We start from the raw sequence: 17,757 nt of genomic DNA on the forward strand, positions 1-17,757 counted from the left end.
TCTGACACCTGATTGCTATGTTGAAGCCTTACACTGGCTGACTGCAGACTTCATTATCTGAGGATACATATATTTATATGTGTGTGTATCTACATATGTATATATAAGTATATATACTTATAAATATAAATTTTTTGAAAAAAATATGTATATTCTCCAAAGCTCTGAAAATGTTTGCAGAGAGCTCCATAAATAAAACATCTTGTTATCTGCAGCACAATTTATTTCTGGTGACAGTATCTGGGTACATTAATAGGTATTGATTTAACCTACATTACCTCTTCAGACAGAGCAACCCAAAAAGAAAACTTCAAGTTGTACAAGGACAATAAATATTAAACTTTTTGATCTAAAATATATAAATATAAAATATCAGTCACTTCTGGAAAGATGTTAAGAAAATCCGGCAACCACACATATCATATCCATGCGCACGTGTCTGGCATTGATGGTGCTTATATTTGGGACATATCACCTCAGATCCAACACAGTTATGTTTATGTCCTTTACCAACACATGGTTGCATATCTAGAAAAGAAAACAAATGCAATCATATCACAATGTTTAAACAAGATCTTCTTTAGAGAAGGTGTATAGATTTCCTAATTTTAAATTTTTCTTAATTTTAAAAATATTGCTGAGGTGGGGGGTAGGTAGTAAAACATAAACATCTGCAAAAATGATGAGCACTGTCTACTCACACTGAACAGCCTGGGGTCCTTGGTATGAGGGTGAAAGCCCTTCTTTTTACAAGCAGAAACTTCAAGCATGCCAGCATTGGTGAGCCTGAAAATGCCAGTGCTGAAAGTCAGAATGGAAAAAAAAAAAGTATAAAGTTATGGACTATTTGGTATTTCTATATGCTTTATTAGAATAATAAAAACACGGATTTCCACACCTGACATGACTAGCCCTAGAAGCACTGGTCTCCAAGTGCCCAGAGGACCCTACTGGGAACAGGCAGTTGAGCTGTTGTGTGAGATCCCGTGAGAAAGATGGTACCCATGCTATCTTCTCTTACACTGGATGAAATGATGAGGGGTAGATGTTACAAATTTTTCTACTAGTGTTCATTTTTTTTTTTTTTTGCAACAGGGCTATTGTGGTGACGGGAACATTGCTAAACACTTCACATAAACTGTCATCACGTGAATCCACAGTCATGTATGGGGGATCAAGAAGTTGTGGCTTAGAGCACTCAGGTCTCCTTTGATTTTTAAGGTAGAGTCACGACTCTAGTAAAGTTTGCCATATTCCTGTGAATCTAAATGCTTTTAATCCTAAATTCCCAGAAAATATGAAAAGCTGTGCCTGCATTAAATATCCATGCAAGCAACCCTTATTTAACGCAACAGGTTAAACAAAAGGCATGAAATGAAGATAAGGGCCAATGGGGAAGAAAAAGGGTATTAGTGGGAAGTGGAGAGGACTGGAAAGCCGGGTGTGGTGGCTCACGCCTTTAATCCCAGCACTCAGGAGGCAGAGGTAGAGGATTGCCGAGAGTTCGAGGTCAGCCTGAGCCAGAGTGAGACCCTACCTTGAAAAACCAAAAAAAAAAAAGAAAAAAAAGGTAATTGGGAGATAAGATGAACATATATTCTATACATGTATGAAAATGCCAATAATAGGGCTGGAGAGATGGCTTAGTGGTTAAATGCTTGCCTGTGAAGCCTAAGGACACTGGTTCAAGGCTCAATTCCCCAGGACCCATGTTAGCCACATGCACAAGTGGCGCATGCGTCTGGAGTTCCTTTGCAGTGGCTGGAGGCCCTGGAGCCCCCATTCTCTCTCTCTCTCTGCTTCTTTCTCTCTTTGTCTGTTGCTCTCAAATAAATAAATAAAAATAAACAAAAATATAAATAAAAAAGAAAGTGCCAGTAATAAAAAGAATACAAGTTAAGAAATGCTTCATGGCTGAATGACTGAACTTTGTGACTGTGGAGAGTTAGAATGTTGCAGACCATGGCCAAATTATGGGGCTATTTTTAGTCCCCTTAAAAACCATGTATTGCCGACCCCCATGTCTGATCTTATATCCTTGTATCAGAACCTTTACAATGAATTCTTTAGTAGTTTCCACACATTCAGTAGTTAATAATGTCCCAGCAACACCTGAGACCCATACCAGCTTCCCTTGCTCTGTGATAAACTGGACTACTTCAGCCCCTGCCAGTGTATTTGGTAAATGCCTTGCTTCTTTGCCCTAACTAGTGAAATTTCATGTAACCACCTCCACAGTGGAACATGTCTTTTGGGACAACCTGAATCCATGTAAGTGGGCCATGGTCCTCATGCTTGGTTCAAGAATGATCTCTAATTATCTTTGAGACTGAGAGCTATGTTTTTTGTTGGCATTCTCTATAATAACCATTGTCTACCCAAACTAGGAAAGTTTTGGAACAATTAAACTAAGGCTAAGAAATTTCATTTGGGAGAACATAAAATTGTAGAAATAAGATCTCAAAAATTAAACTGTGACAACATTCTTTCTGTATGGTATCCATTTCCAGGTCACACTGTAGTATGAACAACTGGGAATTTTTCCATTGAAAGGACCTTAAAATGCAAAATACTGCGGAGCCACAGGCATGTGGGAAGTAGCCTCCACTTAGTCTCCACTGCTTATCCCAGTGCTACAACCTGACACAAGAGAGCCCAGCAGTTCCAGGCAGGGTCCCCCTTGGGTCTCCCCACTGCCAAACTTACTCATTATGCTTTGGGGAACAAACGATGGCGATAGCTTCTGGCAACATAAGCTGATAGGAGCAATGCGTGTGCAGATCAACGCTGGACAGGAATGCAGTTTGCGTGGGATGCGTCTATGGAAAGGGACAATCTCATTAGAGAAGCTGAGACTCAGGTGCAGTTTGCCATTCTCAGAGAAAATTTGCTGTGTTTGTTCTTTCTTTTTTTTTGTTTACTATCACTAGTAAAATAAACAGTTAAACAACATTTCATTGACAGAATCCTCCTTTTTTTTTTTTTTTTTTCTCTACTCTTATTTGCTTGTTTGGAATAACTGTGACTTAGAAGGGATGTTATGTACTTTCCTTTTGCTGGGAAAGAGTGGGCTAAGAACTCACTGGCCACGACTTTATTCAGATTGTCATTGACTCACCCATGAGACATGCGTTTTTATGACCTCCATTTTACATACAAGGGTCTCCAGTCTCAGAAAGGTGAGGTAGCTGTTCACACAGCTGGTAAGAGCTGGGGCTGGAAACACTGGACCTGAGACTCGTATGTACTTACAAGTAGTTTCACTATGCACGCCACTTGACCGTGGGTCACTTATGGATTAGCATTCCCTAGAAATAGGAGGCAGTCCCCAAGTTGCTAAAGGTATCTGGGACTCATCTCACTCGGCCACTGAATACCCACTGAGGAAGAGGAGAACATAAACCCAAAGAAATTTTCCAGGCTTCTGACTATATAAAAACATGTGATGATGAGACACAAGCCACCAGAGGTTCATATTTAAACAGCTACATAAAATTTTATGATTTAAAAATTCACATTAAATCTAGGTTTCGTGACAAATGCCTGTAATGCTAGTATTTTTGAAACTGAGATAGGAGCATTGCAAGTTCAAGGCCAACCTAAACTACAAAATGAGACACTGCCTCAAAACAAAGCAAAAAAAAAAAAAAAATCCTCCCAAATTCGTATTAAAATCTAATGAGCCTTGAAAAAGAAATGTGACCACTTTAACCATGTAACAAAAGTCCTTGGTCCACATTGTGTGGGTCCTGACACCATGACTCAGTCACTCAGTATCCGACACAGAGAAGATTATTTAACCCCTCCCTGCCCACTTTATCATTTGTAAATGGGGTGATCATCATTTTGGTCCTGAGGGAGGAGGAAGGGTAACAGGGCCATCCGTGTAGAACTCTCAGAACAGTGCATGGCTCATAGAAAAGAACCCAAGTGGTCAGCTGTTGTTACTGCTGCATTGCTTTGACATCAGTGGTACCACTAACAACTCAAAGGCACACGCCCATAGTAAGGGCTTCACATCTTTATACACTAACCTGGGCATATGGTAGAAATGCAAGATCTTAAAACTTTTCTAACTGTTTGACAGAGTAGAGGTAAAATCAGCTGGTTATTTGTAGAAAGAGACACACTTCATGCAAGGAAAAAATAATGCTTGCCTTGAAGGAATTAGATTAACATAAGACTAAAACTTATTTTGACTTTTTAAAAAAATGTTTGTTTATTTTTATGTATTTATTTGAGAGTGACAGACAGAGAGAGAAAGAGGCAGAGAGAGAGAGAGAGAGAGAGAGAGAGAGAGAGAGAGAGAGGGAGAGAATGGGTGCGCCAGGACCTCCAGCTACTGCAAACGAACTCCAGATGTGTGTGCCCCTTTGTGCATCTGGCTAACGTGGGTCCTGGGGAATCGAGCCTCAAACCAGGGTCCTTAGGCTTCACAGGCAAGTGCTTAACTGCTAAGCCATCTCTCCAGCCCATTATTTTGACTTTTTTCTTCTACTTGGTTTTGAACGCAGAGCCTTATGCATGCTAACCATGCAGTGTAAGTTGTACACTCAGTCCTTCCTTCACTCTTCCAACTTAAGCATTTTAATAGAGGTGTGAGGAAGTGGGCTTGGTAGTCTGTTACCTGCCTGAAAATACCTTCTTTGAGTAAAAGAGAGCTTTCTACCTTGGTTAGAAAGTAAGAAGAAATGTTCAAAGGAACTGTTGTGTAGAGACAACAGCAGGTTTAAAACAAACCACTCTGCTGTTCAGTGTGCTTACAGACTGGATGAACATGAAGTGAACATCCGAGCCCTTCATTCCTGCCTCAAAGAGTCAATTCTATTCCCATGAGGACATCTCTCCCTTAGAACCTGGTGCTCCCATTGCCTGAGCCTATGGAAACAAAAATGATGATGGTGGGCTGGAGAGATGGCTTAGCAGTTAAGCACTTGCCTGTGAAGCCTAAGGACTCCAGTTCGAGGCTCGGTTCCCCAGGGTTAGGGTTAGTGCCCATTGTCTCTCCCTCTCTCTCTTTCTGTCTCTTTTTCTCTCTGTCTGTTGCTGTCAAATAAATAAATAAATAAAAATGATGATGGTGACATCGGGAGCAAATGTCATTTACTACAAAGGAACACAGTGTCAGGCAGTTAACTGAATTCTTTCCATGAATTGTATCACAGAATTCTCACACAAGAGGAGATCCATGCTATTATCACTATTTAACAGATGAAGACACAGAGGTAAGTGAGGAATTTCAAAGAGCGCCAAGCTAAGAAATCTAAATTCAAAACCAGGCCTGTTTGATTCTGAATCAGATTTCCTTTCCTATAACTCATTTCTATCAGGGTAAAGCTGATATCAGGATAAAACAGATTCTGGAATCTGTTGCTGTCATTATTGTGTATTAAAAAACCAACAGAAGAATTACAGCCCCTGAGATTTAGAAATGTAACTTTTTTTTTTAGTTTCATTAAGCCATATTTTGCTGCATCAGCAAAATAAAACCAGAGTCCAAGAATCCCAGAATTGAGAAAAGTTTACTATTTCAACAACTTAAGTTTGTTATTGCATACATTAGACACACAGAGGGTCTCAGGAGAAACTTTTCCATCCACGTTGGGAGCTGTTGAAGAAGGACTTATCTAAAGGTGTAATTTTCAAATGCAGTTTTCTCTCTTGCTACTATTGGCACCTGCTGTGGCACAGGTGGTGCCCAGCCCTGCTCATGCCATGTCTCCCCAGCCACTGAAAAGCTTCCGCTTGAGACTGTGAGCCAGAATAAATACCTTTCCTCCCACCAGCTGCTTTATTCCAGCATCCTATGAAGCCACTTATTATGACCTCCATGTGGTGAATGAAGGAGCTGTGTTGTTCATATGTTTAGCTTGTCACTGTTCCTGTCGTGCGCCTGAAGCATCAACCTACTTGACTTGTAAGGCCTTTGCTGTTCCTACATTGGCCCGAGGATGTTGGGACCCAGTGTTCTGCCCTGTCCAGTTATTCAGCTCCAAAGACACTTATCTAGGGATGCATGCACGCTAGGTTTGTAGGACAGGGCAGTGGAGTATACAGACACTCTTTAGGACACAAACCTGTTTAAAAGAAATATCACCAGAAATCTTTTAAAAGAAATATCACCAGAAATCTTTTAAATGATCTAATCTAGATCCATTTCAAAAGTAGAAAGAATATTATAACTATCTAGTCAAATCAGATGAAAATCTGGCAAAGCCTCCGTTAGAGCATGTGAAATCATGAGAAATAAGCCACCTACTTTCTAACCATTATATACTCAGCTTTGAGAGGTACAAAAAAATTCCAGAAGATGCCCCTTTTCAGATCCAGTTATAAAGATCTAGACTCAGCTTAACACCAAGGAAAATGACTTCATATTGACATTTATTGCATTTGGAGACAAATAAAAATAAACCATTTGAGTTAAGCTAAATTTGTTGAGGAGGAGCAGCCAACACCACGCAGAGGTGAACTGGAGCAAACGTACGTGGATCCATCCCAGGGTGAGGAGGTCATGTTGGTCCTGAATGCTGAACAGTTCTTCCACATTTGCCACGTCACAATAGTCTGGACCTGCAGACTGCTTTGGCACTACCACATGGGTAATAGTAAATTCATTATGTGTCTAAAAACAATAAGAAAAAGAGTAAGTAGCCAACAGAAGGAAAAAAAAAACCTCCGAACAGTACACTGAATGCTTTGTTATAAGACCAGAATATTTCTGACAGTTGCATACCCCCTCACACCACACACATTCCATCATAATTCAAAACAAACGTAAAACTGATTTGCTTGCCCAAGGGCCTGAGATTCAGTTGTTTAGACTTTGCAACCCATGTTTTTTTTTTCACAGTAGAAAACATAAACAGGGATTTGCATCATGGGGAGCAGGGAGTCATGGACGTTTAGTTAATAAATAAAATAATGACTTGACATAGATCTACAATGGAAAAATCATAACAAGAGCAGATTTCTATTGAAGGAAAGATATAAAGTAAGTAAATATATGATGTTATAGAGAAATATTTCTAAGGCTTGTGGAGGATGACTGTCTTAGTTTAATTTTATTTATTATGTGTATTTTTTCTTGAAGACTTAGGACTTTCTTTTAAGACTCACTAGGGTCTTCCAAAATTAGACAGTATCATGATTTTTATACTTAGGTAGAGAGAGAAGTAAAAAAAATTGCCCTCTTAAGAAAGATAAGGATTAGGGCTGGAGATATGGCTTGGCAGTTAAGGTGCATGCCTGTGAAGCCTAAGAACCCAGGTTTGATTCTCCAGGTCCCATGTAAACTAGATGTGCATTGTGGCACATGCATCTGGAGTTTGCAGTGTCTAGAGGCCCTGGCTCTCTTTCCCCTTCTCTCTCTAATAAATAAACAAATAAATAAAAATAAAGTCTTTTAAAAAAGAAAGATAAGGATTTAAAAGAGGGCCCGGAAGTGGAGAGAGGAGCTTTGGTAAAGCTATCTGGGCTAAGAGGAGCTATCTTCTCTCTGCCTCCTCCATCCCTCCACACACTATCCTTCTCTGGGCTTAGTGACTTCCTGAAAGTTGTGCACCATTGCGCCCATCTTGGTTGCACATCCTCCTCCATTCTCCAGGTCAGACAAAGTGAGGGCTCCCAGGGCCACACACTGATGGTACTCTGTACTTCGGCTGAGAATAAGTCACTTATCTGGGTCTTCACAAGCACTGTGCAAGCCTAGATGGCAGGGACCAAGGCTGCTGTGGGTCACCAAGTGCCTGGGATGGCACCCGCACAGATGCTCAGTATGTGTCTGATGACAGAGTGAAGCATGGATCCATCGGTGAAAGCTGGCGCGTGACTGTAGGGAACAGAGCCCTGAAGCACACGGGCCCGACGAGCAACGCGAGTGTCTGTGCATAGGAGCCGGTGGACCACCGCATGCCTGTCACCGGTAGCTTCCTCTCCGGGAGGAAAAGGGATGGTGGAATATTGGACTTTGGCTGCAGAATGTGTGTTCAGACAAGCATAGTATGCAGGATAGATGCTGAAAGGTGAAAATGTGCCCGTGTCCAGAAATACAGACCAATACTCAATGAGACTACAAAAAGTCACTTTGAAAGATACAATACTCATCTTTGTTTCAGTAAAAACTTAAACACATTTCCTCTCTTGTATCTTCTTTTAATTCTGATCATCGTTTATCACATTCTAGTAATATCCTTAACACCACATGAGCTATGCTTAGAAATTTTAGTTTGCTAAAAACATTACTTTAAACTAAAGAAAATACCAAAGTGATAGTTTCTCAAAAAAAAAGAATACTTGATTTCTTTTCAAGCACAGACAGAGAAAGAGAAGAGAGATACATACATACATTCATACACACACACACACACACACACACACACACACACACACACACATACAGAGAGAGAGAGAGAAAGAGAGAGAGAAAGAATAGGTGCAATAGGGCCTTCAGCCACTGCAAATGAACTCCAGAGGCATACACCTCTAGGCATCTGGCTTTAAGTGGGCACTGGGGAATCAAACCTGAGTTGTTAGGTTTTGCAGGCAAGCACTTAAAACCACTCAGTCATCTCTCCAGTCCAAAGCACTAGTTTTATCCCATGTGTATTTGGGAAAGGATGGCAAATTATATGTCACAGGAAAGGATAGTAGAAAGTTAATTACATGAATGTATGTAACATTAACATTTATATTGGAAACTTGATTTAGCAAATGAGATGGTTTACTAATTCAGAAGGTTTGTAATCTACCATTATTTTGAAATGAAGATTTAACTTATGGTTTGTTTGATTCTCTAAAACAAGCTTTTATAATGTTCCTGAAACTTTACAATTCATTTTCTAGAAAGATAACTCCATGACAAATAGCAGCAGTTTTAAGAAGCATGAGGTCAACTTCACACTACTTAGCACTCTCAGCGTGCTTTATCCCGCTCTAGTTATCAAAGAAAGCTTGTGCTATGCAGACACGAAAACGGACCTTACCAGTTTTCCGCAGAGTATTCCACACGTTTCTATTCCTCTGACTGTGTTAGACTCAGCCAGGAGCAGAAATTTGTGGCAAAGATCTCTTGAGAAAACTACACATCTCAGTCCTTCAACCATTAAATCTAAGACACAGAAAAAGGAGAAAAAGCTAAAAATAAATCTTGTATCTTTCAAAACGTTGAAAATTTTTTTATCTTATATATTAGATGATGACAGGTTATATACTCTTCTCAACCCCTCACCCCTGCTCCTGTTTCTCCAGGGCCCTCCTCAGTGGGGTTGTGATATTCACAGTAGGGGCATCAAGGCCTCAGCAAGAAGACAAGGGAGACAGTTAAGAGGGATACACATTGGTAAGGGAGAACTCAAACTAGCCGTAGTGGCAGATAACACGATTTCATATAGAAGTGCCTAAAAAGACTCCACCAAAAAACTTGTAAAGGTGATAAATTCTTTCATTAAAGTGGCAGGATACAAAATCAGTAGCTTTCAGGCTAGGTGGTTAAGGTGCTTGCCAGCAAAGCCAAAGGACTAACATTCAATTCCCCAGGGCCCACATAACCCACATGCACAAGGTGGCACATGCTTTAGGAGTTCGTCTACAGTGGCTGTAGGATCTGCTTTGCCCATTCTATCTCTATCTGCCTCTTTCTTTCTCATATAAATAAAAAGCAATTATTAAGCAGGGTGTGGTGGCACACGCCTTTAATCCTAGCACTCGGGAGGCAGAGGTAGGAGGATTGCCATGAGTTCGAGGCCACTGTGTGACTCCATAGTGAATTCCAGGTCAGCCTGGGCTAGAGTGAGACCCTACTTCGAAAATCAAAAAAAAAAAAAAAGAAAAAGCAATTAAAAAAATCAGTGGCTTTCTTATGCCGAAGAAAAATATATGGAGAAATGAAGTAAGTGATGCTATTGCTAGCCTGCTTTCAGTAGCCATAAAAAAGTTAAATACCTTGGAATACCACTAACCAAGTGAAAGACCTATGTAAAAAAAAACCATAAAAAATACTTTAGAAAGAAATGAGGAGGATACAAGAAGATGGAAATATCCCCCATGTTTATGGATTAGAAGAATTAATATTGTGAAAATGGCCATCTTCCCAGATTTATTTTTGTGTGTGAGCAACTGAAAAATATATTTTTCAAGGTAAAAAATTATCAGGTGTTTCACACCTCATGTTATGTTTTAAAACTTTCAAGAATAAACCTTAGAAGGAAAGGAAAATTCCATGCTATGTGTATTTGTTTTATAAACAAAAGTTTGTAATGTGCCAACAATTCTCCATGTCTGTGGCCTGGGACCATTTCCAGGTATGTGTGTGTTTCATTTGGGCACAGGGTAACGTCCCATGCCAGCACAGTGTGCAGATCACGGGGCGGGTACTTTTCTTGTATGTGTGTTGCCTATGTCCTAATGAAGGCTAGTGATCAATCAACAAAAGCATTTTTTTTTTTTTTAAAAAACCACTGCAGTAAAGAAGATACAAAATGGCTACCTATCAGGACTCTTTAAATAAAGTGAGAACACAAATTCCAGCCAACAGAGTCTGCCAAGAAGAATGGCCCATTTGGTTTTGGAAAATTGCCAACAACAATCCTGCCTGCCGTCCTTTGCTGAACTAATTGCTGGTGGAAGCCGACACTGTTCAGTGGTTAATTATTCATGTACAGGAGATCCCTGTAGTCCATGCTAAAAACACTGAACAAGAACATTTTACCACTGAGCAAAGATCTGGACAAACATTTTTCTTGGCATCTTCTTTCCTATCCTGTGTGTGTCCCTTTAGGATGTATGCATTTGTAGAAAAATCCATAAAAGATCAAAAGAACATGCTTAGACTTCTCATTTAAAAATCTCTGTTCACTGACATTAGGAGAGCATTCTAGAATCAGGCCTGTCATCTTAGGTGGATTTTAAATTTATATAGTAAAAGCTAGGAAAGACTGGGAAATGCTTATTCTGAGGCCCTGCCTGCTTAGCAAATGAAACGGAAGCCTTCAGGGTGCTACAGGAAATGTTGCAGAGGATGAGCCTCAGTGTCCTGCAGGGCGTCACTTACTCTGAACAGCACTCAGAGTAGCCACTGGCTTTAAGGCCCTGTTTACTGGGGGAGACTGGTTCACAATCGCCTCCCTCTTGGTAGGTTGATCAGCAGACACACTCATCAAGGAATGGTTCTGGGGAGCGGAGAAGCAGGACAGCACGGTGCCGTCCGTCTGCTCCGGCAGCACGGGGCTCTCCTGACTTTGCATCTGGATGCGGGCTAACTCCTGCCTCTTGAGTTGGTCCTCGAAGAACAGGAACTGTTCAGACTCCAGCTGCTGCTGGCGCATCTGAGCGATCCTCTTCCTTTCGGCTTCAATCAGCTTCTGCTGCTCCAGCTTTTTGAGAATTTCAGCTTTGTATTTGTGCTAAGAATGTGGTTGCCAGAAGAAACTGTTAGTTTCCAAGTGAAAACAACAACCTGGGATTAGACACTTTCAATCTTCCAGCAGACAGAGAGGCATCTTGATAGTGAAACAGAAAAATACACATTACAGCAAAAACCCCTTAACTAGATCACAAGAGCATGCTCAATCCATCACCTTTCACCAGAGACAGCATGATAATCAGGCTCCCTGTATTCCCCTGTGATTTTAAGTATTAGAAAATCAAGGTCAGGGTTTGCTGCTTAGTCTGATGGGTCAGACCACAAGAAAAACACAAAAACTCACACACCCACTCTAGTAGACACAAACCAAATGATGCCGTTTAAATCTAAACTTTAAATTAAAGTAGACATTCAATGAATCACACTAGCCACCTTTGAATATGCTAAAGACACCTGGGCCTGGGGCTACTATACTGGAAGTTCCTCAGAGAACACGTCTACCATCATCAGAATTTCTACTGGATGGAGCTTCCATTTCCTGGAGCCTTCTATATTCAGCTGTGGACTGTATCTTCTAGAATTCTAAGAAGAAGGGGATTCATCAAGAAATGTGTTTCCCTCATTTCTACCAGAAGTAACCAGCAGTGTATTAAAAATGAATAATCCCAAATCTTCAGTCCTAACAAAATATCCAGGTATTAGTAGCTTAGAGACTACAAAGTTTTAATTAGTTCCTAACTGCTGCTGACAATAATTGTTATCCGGGAGTGAATGTAAGGATGGGGGAGTGTGGGAGACCCAGGTTACAGCAATACTTTCCATACATAGAATCACTCTGGGTCTTCTTAGCACCGGGGATTCTCATTTTCCAGGACTGGGGCAGGGCAGTGAGCTGCTCTTCTAATGCTGGTACTGCCCACAGCCAGGGCTTACAGGTGTAGGTAGGTGAGTCTGTTCCTGTCCCCTTGGCATGGCGGCTCAGAATCTCCCACTTCTGTGGACTGTGAGTCACTAGTGTTAGCACAGGAGGAACACTGCACAGCTGTCCCACCTGTTCCTCCCGGGGGTGTGGAACAAGGGGACACCATTCCCATTTCTGGATGTAGAAGTGAGACTTAAACTGAGCTTTGCTAAGCCCCTAACATCATTTTTATCATTCATATTCCAAATCACACCTCTAATAAGCTCGTGTGAAGTAATCTTCTGATTTCAACATTCCCTCTACCATTTAAAGAAAACATTTTGGGCAACTCAGCCTTCCATCTATGCTCAGAGAATATCAGGAAGTTCTGGGACCATTTTCAGAGGTGGGGAGGTAGAAATGAAGGGAGAGGCCCTGAGGGTGTGGCGACCTCCGAGACAAATAAGATGCAACCCCAAGGGGGCAAAACAACACTCAATATTATAAGACCTAAGAATTTGCATTTTGAATTTAAGGATCCCCTAGGTTGACTGGTCATTTTCTTCTTTCAAGACCTTTTTGTCTCTTTCACAGCTTCATCATATCTATCATGTACTAAAAACTCAGAAACATCTGCCCTTTAGAGCTGTGATTATATTTCAGCCACATGGTTAAACATTCCCTTATCTCTGTGTTCTGTGTAATGCTGACTGTGATGCTGAAGAACTGAATTCATATATCCAAGGCCTCTATCATTAGACACATCAGAAATCATGTTCTGTTCTTCCTGCTTTCTACCGCCTCTGTTCATCTGAAAATAAACGGAGCCATCTGGCTCAAGGTTACATTGGCAAGAGTTGGTCAAAAGCTCTATTTTAATCACTGTAGGAAATCTATTTTCTAATGCATTTGCTTTATTAGATATTTTAGGGAAGTAAAAATACCACATCTTTGGTGAAGTGTACAACCTTGACATCAACATGAATTTTTTATTGGTTTCACATCACTATTATCTTTAATTTTTAATTTAAAATGCAGGTAATATTTCAAAATTCAAAAACTATTTGCACAGGAAACAATCAAGAAAGAAATGGACCAAATTTGAACTTACTTTGCTTTGCAAATATTCTTGGTATTCTATGTTATATTTCTTTAAAAGGTCCTTTTTCAACTCTTCTGTCCTTGGGAATGCAATCTCCTTCAGTTTCTTTTAAAATATATACACATATTGATTAGTGGGGAGTGTACACTGTTGCACCATCAGCTGGGAAAGCAAAACATCTATTGTGTATATTAGAAATCAAGCCACGAGTAGCCAAAGATGATGATGGAAAAGTAAATTTGTGTTAGGGTTCTAAAATATAATTTTAGAAGTAAATAGGATCTTTTAAGGCCATTGTAAAATCTTTATTAATTCCACTAGCTAAACCAGCATTTTGTTTAGGTATCACATTTCTAGAAATAGGTGTAGAATTGCATAGTACATACGTAAGTCACACAGTATCACTCTTAGGGAGACATTGGAGGGTGGGTGGTGGGAAAGGATTTCTAGACATGTCAGAAACTAAAAAGTAGCTGAGATTTATTTCATAGAGGCTGGAAGCCCTGGTGCGCCCATTCTCTCTCTATCTGTCTTTCTCTCTGTGTCTGTCTCTCTCAAATAAATAAATAAATAAATAAATAAATAAATAAAAATTAAAAAAAAAAAGTTTAGATGCCAAGGCCTAATCTTAGAACTACTGAATCAAAATATTTAGAAAAGGGTTAGGGAATCTGTGTCTCAGATTATTTTCCCTCAAATTCCTTTTTGTAAAGTGTGTGTGTGTGTGTGTGTGTGTGTGTGTGTGTCCAGATTGTGTGCCCAGAGGCCAGAACAGAACTTCAGGTGTCCTATCACGCTTCTGCTTTATTTCCTTGCAGTAGGGTCTCTCGCTGGACCTGGAGCTCTCTACTTTTGGTAGGTCTGGCTGAGCAAAGTTGCAGCAATGTTCCTGTCACCCACCACCCCTCAGCACTGGGGTGACAGGTGTAGGCAGCCACGTCTTCGATTTTTTTACACGGGTGCTAGGGAAGGAACTCGGGTCGTCATGCTTGTACAGTAAGAACTCTTACCAACTGAGCCTTTCCCAAGCCCACTACTTCCATGGTTCTTAGTGGCAGAAAACCCTGGGAAAGAGATATAGTCTAATTACCACTTTCCTTTGGAGAAGAGGAAGCAGTGGCCAGTGAGATTCCTTCATGCAACTGATGGATCAAATCTTCCACCTCTTCCACCAAAACTGTCCTCTTAGAACTTTGTCTAGGGCTGGAGAGATGGCTTAGCGGTTAAGCGCTTGCCTGTGAAGCCTAAGGACCCCGGTTTGAGGCTCGGTTCCCCAGGTCCCACGTTAGCCAGATGCACAAGGGGGCGCACACGTCTGGAGTTCGTTTGCAGTGGCTGGAAGCCCTAGCACGCCCATTCTCTCTCTCCCTCTATCTGTCTTTCTCTCTGTGTCTGTCGCTCTCAAATAAATAAATAAAAAATTAAAAAAAAAAAGAACTTTGTCTTTCTTTTCCTTTTTCTTTTCTCTCACTCTGTCCTTCCATTCCTCCCTCCTTCCCCCCTTCCTTTCACTCTTTCTTCCCTCATCTGCCCATTTATTTGCATAAGTAAGAAATGTATATGCACTTGGAGAAGTTTTCCCTACTAGGGAAAATAAGAGCAACTCTTAAAAGGAGTCACTGTGGAAAGCTGGGACCTCTGGTTTTCATGCAGAACCTTGACAGTGAGTGTGTGAGAAAATGCTGCTCCATAAAGGCATGATCAGGTGGTGAGTGTGAACATTTAATGTGTGTAAATGAGCATTTGTCAAAATCTGAGTTCTACCTTCAGCAGCCTCAAGCCTCACAAGAATGGTAAGAAAGCTTCATTCCATAATATGGTCGTATAGTTTTCAAAACATAGTTAAAATTCCATATATACATTATTTTAGCTCCATGTACAATCAATACAAACTATATAAAGACAAGTAGTTGGAAAACACTATAAATGTTCATTTGAAAAACATATTCTCAGATATAGCTATAACTGTATAGCATATGTTTATGATAAATCCTTGAATTGTCAGGTTACCCTTTCAATGCTTTATTACTGGATTATGCATAGTTATATATGAGGTACAGGCATGTCACATCACAACAGATAAATAGCCTCAAAAACATGTAGCTCAATGTTTTTGTTGTTGGTGTTCTGTGACTACCATAGAGTGACACAGACAAACTAAGATGGTTTAAAAGTCATTCACTGGGCAGTAAAATTTAATAGGAGCAGCACCATATATGAGGTCCAGTGATTCAGTGAAATATTATGCAGTACATGACTGTAGCTAAAATTTGATGACTACTTTAAAAGTCAACACTGGTTTTCAAAGATGGGGCTCAGGACTGTGCAGAATAATAAAAAAGCCAAATGGCTGTCTCAAGCAAGTACAAGGAAATATACAAGCATTCTCTCTATCTCTTGGAGGGGGTGTAAAATAATTCTTCACATCCTAAAATGATTGAGCATATCCGTTTTCCTTCTTTTTTCCCAACGTCAATTAGCCATGTCACACTGGCACAGTCATAACCATTAAATGGTTTAAGAAGAAATCGAAACATCATAGCTAATGTAATCAAGTTTTGTGCTCAAACTCTCCAGAGGATGAGATGGAGGATACAAGGAAGGGCTGGTCAGCCAGTAGTGGATGCTTAGGGGCATTCGATCCCATCCCACAATGGAGAAGCAATCCCACATTACCTTCATAATATCCTGTTTTTCGGGTACTGCACATTGCTGGTAATCTCGATGGCTTGGAAGCTTCTCTACAAACAAGCTAGAGAAAAAGAAAGCACATTCATGGCAAACTCGACAATGGTTTCTAGAATGAGAATGAGTCTTCTTTTAAAAGTGCCAGGTTTTATTGAACCCATAGTCTTTCTAACCACATTTTTTTTCCCCCAAGGTAGAGTCTCACTCTAGCCCAGGCTGACCTGGAATTCACTCTGTATTCTCAGGGTGGCCTTGAACTCACAAAGATCCTCCTACCTCTGCCTCCCTAGTGCTGGGATTAACAGAGTGCACCACCACGCCCAGCTCTAACCACATTTTCAATAAAGGTCAACAACGCTGTTATTTTGACATTATAGGTTACTTATACCCAAGAAACTTCACAACAAAACGGTTAAAGTCAGGCTACAAACATATTCCCTAAACAGATAAAGTATCATTGTCTTTCTCAGATCATGGACATTTGATACCACCAGAACACACCATCTGATTTAGGTGTGTAAGAGTTCGGAGTAAATGATGTAAATTCATTCTCAACCTTAAAACAACCAAACAATCACTCCTGAATCAGAAGCATCGTCATGCATGTGTCACAAACTCTGAGCTCAGAGAAATGACAACTGCAATCCCCAGTGGAGTAGGAGGTGTTCATTGGGAGCCAACTATTTTCCACGACTTTTGGAGGAACGAGATGTAGCAAAGTGAAGGGAAGTCCCCACAATGCAGATGCACTGCCCCAGTGAAGACAGCACTTCTCCTTAGTCCAGGAAGCATCCCCAGCATGAAGAATGGTGTTCAGCTCATAGTAAGTGCTCAGCAAAATCTGACGACAGTGAGGCACAACTGCTATTTCTGGCCATCTAACATGGGATACCTTACAATTACTGATTCTGTTGTTTTCAAATAACACATACATATTCACCATCTCATTTCACCTAAGGGCAGCGTTATCGGTAGAAATGGTAACATAACTACTATTTCTCAAACAAGGCAGCAAAGACTTAAATAGACTTAAAACTCACCCACCACAGCTCAGGGTATTGTGCAGAAGAGGGGGCAGAAGACTGTAAGAGTCACAGGTTGAGACATCATGCCCAGAGCAATTCCCTCCCCTCAAAAGACTGACTGCTGCTCCCACGAGGCAAAACCCACAACCCTATGGGGAATACCTACAACCCCGCTGAGGAATGTCCCCAATGGGATGGGGGCAGGAAAAAGGAAAAAGAGGGTACCGACACATGACGTACTCATATGAAACATAAGAAAAGCTAAAAGCTGCTCAGGTCTTTCAGAACAGAATGAAATCACTGACCCTTGCAGTTGAAGGACCCTCAGTTTTTCCTCCCAGAAGACCCTTTTGTACATGAATCACTGAGGCCCCAGGAGAGTAAGTACAAATAATCACACTGCTAAGGTGACAAAACAATTCCAGTATTCTGAGTCTCAGTTACTCAGAGGTATAGTGGCCTCTCTACTTCAAGATGATAATACCATAGGAAAGTGTGTAAAAGGGGAATAGAAGGTGAAAAATATAATAATATGGTTCAGAATCCAAAACTTTTGGCAAGGTTTGGCCATCACTGCTGACAGACAGCCTTCAATTACACACTCACTGATCCACTTTCTTTGTGTTACTGCATGGGTCTGTATGCATGTGTGTGTGTATGTATGCTCACGTGTGTGTAC

The 17,757-nt window shown here is 40.7% G+C and overlaps 1 protein-coding gene across 6 annotated transcripts in view; it reads right to left on the reverse strand.

Annotated features, from left to right (window-relative positions):
- Positions 1 to 205: 205 nt before the first annotated feature.
- The window catches only part of Stambpl1 (STAM binding protein like 1), a 55,838-nt gene continuing 38,286 nt past the window's right edge, over positions 206 to 17,757 (reverse strand). For all 6 annotated transcript variants that reach the window (XM_045158112.1, XM_045158121.1, XM_045158127.1 and 3 more), the window contains 8 exons: positions 16,042 to 16,117; positions 13,375 to 13,470; positions 11,051 to 11,402; positions 8,985 to 9,109; positions 6,488 to 6,625; positions 2,707 to 2,819; positions 702 to 801; positions 206 to 528 (listed from right to left, as the gene is read on the reverse strand). In XM_045158112.1, the coding sequence (XP_045014047.1) occupies positions 472 to 528; positions 702 to 801; positions 2,707 to 2,819; positions 6,488 to 6,625; positions 8,985 to 9,109; positions 11,051 to 11,402; positions 13,375 to 13,470; positions 16,042 to 16,117 (1,057 nt within the window). In that variant the 3' untranslated portion in view covers positions 206 to 471. The remainder of the gene's footprint in view (positions 529 to 701; positions 802 to 2,706; positions 2,820 to 6,487; positions 6,626 to 8,984; positions 9,110 to 11,050; positions 11,403 to 13,374; positions 13,471 to 16,041; positions 16,118 to 17,757) is intronic.

This window comes from Jaculus jaculus, chromosome 1 (assembly GCF_020740685.1).
Source record: "Jaculus jaculus isolate mJacJac1 chromosome 1, mJacJac1.mat.Y.cur, whole genome shotgun sequence".
NCBI classification, from domain to species: Eukaryota; Metazoa; Chordata; class Mammalia; order Rodentia; family Dipodidae; genus Jaculus; species Jaculus jaculus.